Consider the following 7,598-nt stretch of genomic DNA (forward strand, 5'->3'; position numbering starts at 1 on the left):
GCCAGACCCCTTTACTTGTACTATCTTTCTCCATTTGTTTCTCATTATTTTATGATTTCTTACCAGGCCTGGCTGCTGTTACATCCATCTTTCGTGTATATTATATATTACTACATACAGTGGATGCAAAAAGTCTACACACCCTTTGTGATACAGAGCCTAAAAATATAAATTATGTCAGACCTTTTTCCACTTTTAACTTAACCTTGCAGCCACCAAAATTCAAGTGAAAAACAAATGGCCAATTTTTAGGAGATAGTGAAAATAAGAAACCTATGGTTGTGTAAGTCCCCATCCCAAATCGATTGCTTTGTGGAAGCACCTTTTGCTTTTAATTTTTAATAAGTCTCTATCAATCTTGCACACCTGGGGGTAAATGTATCAAGCTGCAATTTTGCATTTCCAGCGATTGTTCTTGGGCGAGTTTAAACTTGCCGATGTATTAAACGGCAATTTGATGTAAAATCACAAGAGAAGTGTTTCTTTCAGAATCGCCATTCTCAAAATCGCTACAAATCTCAATCCCAACGTTTTCCCACTCTATACAAGTCGCCAAATGTATGAAGCTGCGATTTTGCCAAATCGCCCTAGTTTGGAAATCGCCAGAGACAACCCGCTGCTTTCTATAGGCGAGATTCGCAAACACATCAATGTTACACTGCTGGACAATGTTAATATCACAGGATTCACAATTTAAGTTTCCAAACAGCATGATTTAGGGCAAAAATGTTTATAAATTAGCTTACGGGTAAAAAATTATTTTACGACTAAATTAGTTGGGCACAATTACGTGATGTTTTTTTAATCAGTCTACAGCATGTGTCACAATATTAGTTTTATATTTTAGTTATAAAGCACCAACACATTACATATAAATGTACATTGAGGGGATCATCGCAAAAAAATGAATTGAAATGAAGTGGAACAGACGGTAATATTGGAGATGTGGGGAACAGCTAATACTTAAGGTAGCAGAATAACTATTGTATTTACTGGAGAGTAAAGTTTCTGGGGCTATTATTAGCCATCTGCATTATCATCCTTTGACACAAACAGGCGTTGGTAGCTGCCATTTATCTGCACCATCTGTACGCATCTGTATGCATTTGTTTAATTTAGAGTTGGATGTAAATTCTTTAGAAAGTTGTAATTTTGTACATTTTGCAAAATGTGTTGCACGGCCCATATGCCCAAATTGCACCATTGTTTTAAGATGCTGCTATCTAACATCTGCAGCCTCTTGCACTTCAAGAGGCAGATAAGGGGCATTCAGGTGCAAATATATTATAGTATAGTAAGGGGCATTAGATGCACATTAAGAAACCCTTCACCTTGAGATGCATCTTTTTTTGACATACACTAATCTTTGAAATATGTCCTTTACCTAAAGCAAATTCAACGCCTACACAAGATGGGTGCAAATTTCTGTAATGAATATACGATATGTCATTTAAAAAAAAAAATACTATTTTGGGTTATCTAATTAACAGTGGAGCAATATTTTTTTCTAATGATGTTAATATTTCCTGATGGGGACACCATTTAAACTACATACTTGTGACAATACAATTGCTCATGTGCATGCTAACACTTGTAGTTCCACAAGGGGCGGGATACTAATTATCTGTGCTGATAACACCGACAACGACTTCATAGCCAAAATAGGCATGAACGTGATTTCACTGACATTAAAAAAATCCAGACTCACCTCTTTAACGACAAGAGAAATATCCCACTGTGTTCTCAAAGTGTCCGATCAGAAGTAATAACAGCACTGCGTTCTTATGTCATTGAAAATGGCAACTGCCATATTAGAAGTTTTTAAAGTGGCAATTCCGGCTGACGGTCCCTAATCCTAACCTGATGCCTAAATGTAACCATAACAGTGACACTTACCTTACATGACAGCCTGCAATGCCACTTAAAAAATGGCAATACCGCGCTCACCATTTTCAATGACGTAAAAACGCAGTGCCATTATTACATTGATTGGGATCTCTGAGAACACAGTCGGATAGTTATCTTGTCATTAAAGAGTTAAGTCTGGATTTTTTTAATGTCGGTGAAGTTACGTTCGGGCATATTTTTTGTCTATGAAGTCATTGTCTGTGTTATCAGCACCGTTAATATCATTACTACCAGCCACAAGTATGTACTTTTAATGGTGTCCCCATCAGGGTTCAGGGTCTTCAGCTCCTTTGTGAAGAAATGAAACCGGGTAAGCCAGTTTACCAAATCAAGATCCTGAGCTTGGACTCTTGTTGTTGGCTAAGATTTCATTGTCAGGTCATAATACTAAAGCATTGTGTTCCATTCACTGGCTATTTCTGGCTGCTTGGGGAAAACTTCATACCCACTGACCAGTATGACAATATCAAGGGGATGGTGGACTTTGGCTGTTGATGGAATAGGGGTATATCTAAACTAGTCTGCTATTAGGAAGAATAGGGGGTGGTTGGGCTGTGGGGCAGGAAAGAACAGAATCCCCTAATGGCCTCCTGAGCCGAGTCATGCCTTCCAGATTAAAATTTGCCAGCCTGTCAGCCACAGACAGCTAGGAAACAGTCTATTCCACTCTTGTGGTGTCTCTAGATGCTGAAAAGGCCTTTGATAGTTATTTTTTCATCCAAAAACAAAATCTTTTCACTGCTATTCTTGACTGTTTGGGGATAACCTAATATCCACTGAGCAGTATGACCAAACCACAAAGATGGTGGCCTTGCTGCTATTGATGGAATAGGGGTACATCTCAACTTGTATGCTCTTATAAAGAACAGGACCTGGCTGGAGGGGACAGGTAGGTATATGCCCTGTGGTCAAATTCCTTGTAGGCTGCTGAGCCAAATTTCATCCCCACCCAGGGCTAAATTTTGCCAGCTAGCCTCTGATGAAGAACCCACATGGTTTTTATGTGTTTTCAAAACAGAGAAGGCGACCACATCATGGCATCCATAAATGAATGCTTTTGTGCACTTGCCATAAAAATGACAGATTACTAATCTTAGATTAAAGCCATCAGGGCATACTTACATATCTCCTCAGACCTCTACCCCAGAGCCCCTCTGAACCCCACATTGGATGATCCAGTTCAAGTGCACCTTATCCTGTGCCACCAGTTCGCAGTAAACATGAAGTTAGTTAGAGTAATAGACTTGATTTCTCTAGCTAACAAATATTATACCCCCACTCTGGTCCTACTATGGTGGTGTCTTTAGATGCTGGAAAAGTTTCTGATAGGGTTTCCTGACCATTTATGAGAGGTACTCTAAAAGAAATGGGCTTTCAAGGTAGATCTCATGTGGAATTGCTACTTTGTACCATAAAGCTTCTGCTGCTTTCCTTGCTAATGCTGCCCCCACAGTTCCTTTCTCTAATTGAGAATGTCTTCAGACAAGGGTGCCTGTTGTCTCCAGGAAGCTGGGTGGAGAAGCTGAGACTAACAGCAGCCGTGCGGTCCAGAAGCACTTTCACATTTCAGACGGCCTTGACCACAGTACACGGAAGCAATGGAGGACCCTGCAAGCAAAGTACAAATTACCAGCGAGACCCTGCTTCTCTGAATGTGCTTGGGACCTCACCGTAGGGACATAGTAGGGTAAGATTGGAGCTTGTTCCGAAATAGCCTCACTGAACAGTTCTAGCAAGCTGCTCCGTATGCTCTATATGCCTACATTTTCAGACATCGGAGCCATAAAACATTTTTTAGCACCTGAGCTGCTTGTCTGAATTCATTACAGCTGGTATGATGCATCGTTAAATTAGAAGCATATATCGCAATTTAATTATTTACACTAATTTTATTTCATATTTGGCTTATATTTTTTCTTATTTTCTCTTTTTTTCTTTTTTCTTTTATTCATATTTGGTTTATATTATATCTATTTTTGGTTAGGTTTGACCATTTATTTCTCTACTTATATCTTATTTATAGAGCGCTCCATATATATACTTTAATTTATCTTTCTGTAAACTGCAATATATTTGTGCTGCTGCTCTGTCATTAATATTAGTCAACCAGCTTTCTGTAGCCTTTGGTCAAAATTGGAGAAAATATTGACAGTTGCAAAGAGATCTTTAGAAAATAGAATGTAAATGACTGTAAGTGAATGTTAATGCTATAAGCAGTAATGTAGGTAGAAAAATAGCTCAAAATCACACAATTTTACCTATTTATCACAATTTTTAATTAAATCCAAATCTAAAATCAAAACACAAAGATAGTTTTAAAATTAAACCCAAAACCAAATCATGAGAGTCTGCGCACAACTCTAATATATAAGTAAAAATCTAAACATATCAATGAAGCTGTTATATTTGGATGTGCACTACTAATGTTATACATATTAGTTGGAAATATTACATAAAATCTTACAAGTTCACTGCAGCATCATTCATACAGTATATTACAGAGCTCTATACACTTATATTCCACCTTAGCCCATTGAACATAACACTTCTAATATTGTCCAGTCTAATTTACACAGATCTCTCTTCATGCAAACTCTTTGACATACTGCATAAACCCAATTAATGCAATTAAACTCGTTTTCACAATGAACAGATCCCTTACCACAGCTAACAAACCATTTTGGGACATTGCACTAACTTTAGAAAAGAGGGACCAGTGAAGGTTGAGTACAGAGAGAAGACACTGGCATTTAAGAATTTTCGGAAGCCATTATTTAACCTTAGCCTGCTTTGCTGATTGTGTGCTGATCATAGTTAATTTAATCGTTCAACATCTGGGTTATATCTCCTGCTGCTGATATTGGCAGTGGTTATGGTGAATGGAGCATAGAGAGAGGGTGATCATATTGGAAGACGGTGGCTACTGGTGGAAAGTGTTGGAAATGTTGTGAGATTGGTGGACACTGGAGGTAAGTTGGGAAGGGTTGGAGAGCTGGTATATATCTGATTTAAAAATTGTGGGTAATATGGGATGTTGGGGGAATCACAACTCACAGTGCTAAAGAGTTTACTGTATGCTGTATATAGTTTGTCAATAAATCCTATGTTGAGTGAGGTGACACGGTTAAAGAGGCATCCAGAGGGGATATAGAGGTAGAGTAGGATATAGAGGTGGAGTATGTTGTGATTGATGAATGTAATGTTAGCTGGGTGATATCTCCATGGTGGGTTTTTTCCACAATACTATCTCCTGTTCATTAACATTGCTATCCTCATAAAATTAACCTTAGAATTTCAGAATTCTACCATTTGAGAATTATAGAATTGTAGAATTGTATAGACATTTAAGAAGCACATCAATTCCATTGGTTACCTGTAAGATCAAGACAAATAGCTTAAAAGTGAATATCAAATTAAACAAATTTTGGATAGAGGAAAATAATTGACATCCTTTAAAAAAAACATATTCAAATGTTTAAATTATTAACAAATATTTCTTAGTTAAAACATTAGACTAGCCAAGATGGGTATGAATTGATATTGGGATGGATAAACAGTAGATTCTGTTGGTGATTAATGAAGTGTAAATTACATTAATTTAAGTAACATATGCTTTGAAATGTGACACCTTTAAAGAGGTAATCAAGAAAACAAATTTACTTAAACAGTGTTAACTTTCTTTCAGGAAACAAAAACTGGAAAGAGACCTCTTCCTCAGAATGTGTGAGGACAATCAGACTGAAGTCACAGTGTTTTTACTTTTAGGATTTCATGGTCTATATAAATACAAAATTCTACTCTTCATCATCTTCCTCTTGTCCTACATTGTGGTACTAAATGGAAACCTTGTCCTTATTGTTTTGGTGTCCACAAGTGATAATCTCAAAATTCCAATGTTCATCTTCCTTAAACATCTAGCAGTAGCCGATGTACTAATAACCACCACCATTATGCCAATGATGTTAGATATCATATTAAGGGATGTAAAAGAAGTATATGTCACTAGCTGCATTTTACAACTATACTTGTTTTTCATTTTTGAATGTGTACAATGTTTCCTTATTGTTATAATGTCTTATGATCGATATTTGGCCATTTGCAATCCGATGCGTTACAATTCTATAATGGTGCCCCATGTCTGCCTCAAAATGATTGTTGGGTCTTGGTTCTTGGTCTTCATTTTAACAAGTGAAATAATTGTAGTTTGGCAGTGGCACTTTTGTGGTCTCAATTACATTGACCATTTTGTCTGTGACTTTGCCCCAATAGTAGAATTGTCTTCTTCAGACACTTCCATCTTGTTATTGTTTGATTTTGCAATAACTTTTTTAGTGGTCTTCGTCCCTTTTTTCTTAATCATCATAACCTACATCATCATTTCCATCACCATACTGAACATTTCATCCAACAGTGGAAGAAAAAAAGCCTTCTCCACATGCAGCTCCCACCTTGCCACTGTATGTGCATATTATGGAACCCTGATCACAGTTTACATGGCGCCATCTGACGAGAGTGCAATTAACACAAACAAGTTTAGGTCTCTATTATACATTGTGGTGACTCCTATGATGAATCCCATTATCTACAGCCTCAGGAACCATGAGATCAGACGGACTCTTCAAAAAATGATTGTAAATATTCAAATACAATTGAAAACAAAATAAAAAAAATACAGTCATCAATAAACTATGGATCTAATATTGCAAGTCTACACATTTTTTAAGGATAGTTGTGATCACAAAAACTTACAACAAACTGTTCTATGGATTGTAAGAAGAACACTATGCCTTAAAACCATTTCTTGAAGTACCTATCATATAAAAATGTATGTGTAAAATGATTGTTTGTAGAAGTGATGGTGGTTTAACAATTGGCCTGAAACATGCTAAATTATTATTACTAACATTATTATTATTATTATTATTATTATTATTATTATTATTATTATTATTTCTATTATTATTACTATCTGATGTACGTGGCATTGCCCCGGTTTAAATATTCAAGTTATTAAGTTATCAATGAGTTGGATGTAACTGTTAACAACTTAAAAATAATTAACAAATTTGTAACTCTTCCAACAAACCCATGAGGTTGCTTTCCAGTGTCTTTTTATTTTTATATTAAATGTCATCCAAATCCATCCAGTGGAAGGCCCAGAACAAGCTCGGTCAATGTTCTGGCCAGTGTACACCAACAGTAGGTCCGACCAGGACCTCAATACCCTAGAATGTCTCCTGGCATCCAATGTTACTAGTCTGTGAAGTTTTCATCCAAATCCATTAAGTGGAAAGCTCAGAACAAGCTCCCCGGGTAAAAGATCTGACCAGTGTACAACAAAGGGAGGTCCGACTGTGACAGGAAACCTCCTAAAACCTGGCAAGGATCCCTCTGGACCACCTTGCATTGGTATCAACCCAATCGGTGCTGGGGTGTCATAGATATTTGCCTACAAACAAACAAACTTCATATTTTATACACACAGATAGAAGAAGTTTGTTTGTTTGTTGGCTGATATCTTCGACAACACTGCTCCAATTGGGATGAAACCAATGCAATTATGTCCAGTTTAATCCTGGCCAGGTTTTAGGGGGGATAGGCTCCCAGTTGAACCTCCGTTTGCTATACGCTGGGCAGAACTTTAACACAGGGAGACTGTTCTGAGCCACCCACTGGAAGGATTTGGATGA

The 7,598-nt window shown here is 37.1% G+C and overlaps 1 protein-coding gene across 1 annotated transcript; it reads left to right on the plus strand.

The window, feature by feature from the left end:
- Positions 1-5,627: 5,627 nt before the first annotated feature.
- On the plus strand, positions 5,628-6,572 carry LOC142150493 (olfactory receptor 5P81-like). The gene has a single exon (XM_075205689.1). The coding sequence runs from the start codon at positions 5,628-5,630 to the stop codon at positions 6,570-6,572; it is 945 nt and encodes a 314-aa protein (XP_075061790.1).
- Positions 6,573-7,598: the final 1,026 nt, after the last annotated feature.

Source organism: Mixophyes fleayi, chromosome 4 (genome assembly GCF_038048845.1).
Source record: "Mixophyes fleayi isolate aMixFle1 chromosome 4, aMixFle1.hap1, whole genome shotgun sequence".
Taxonomy (NCBI): Eukaryota; Metazoa; Chordata; class Amphibia; order Anura; family Limnodynastidae; genus Mixophyes; species Mixophyes fleayi.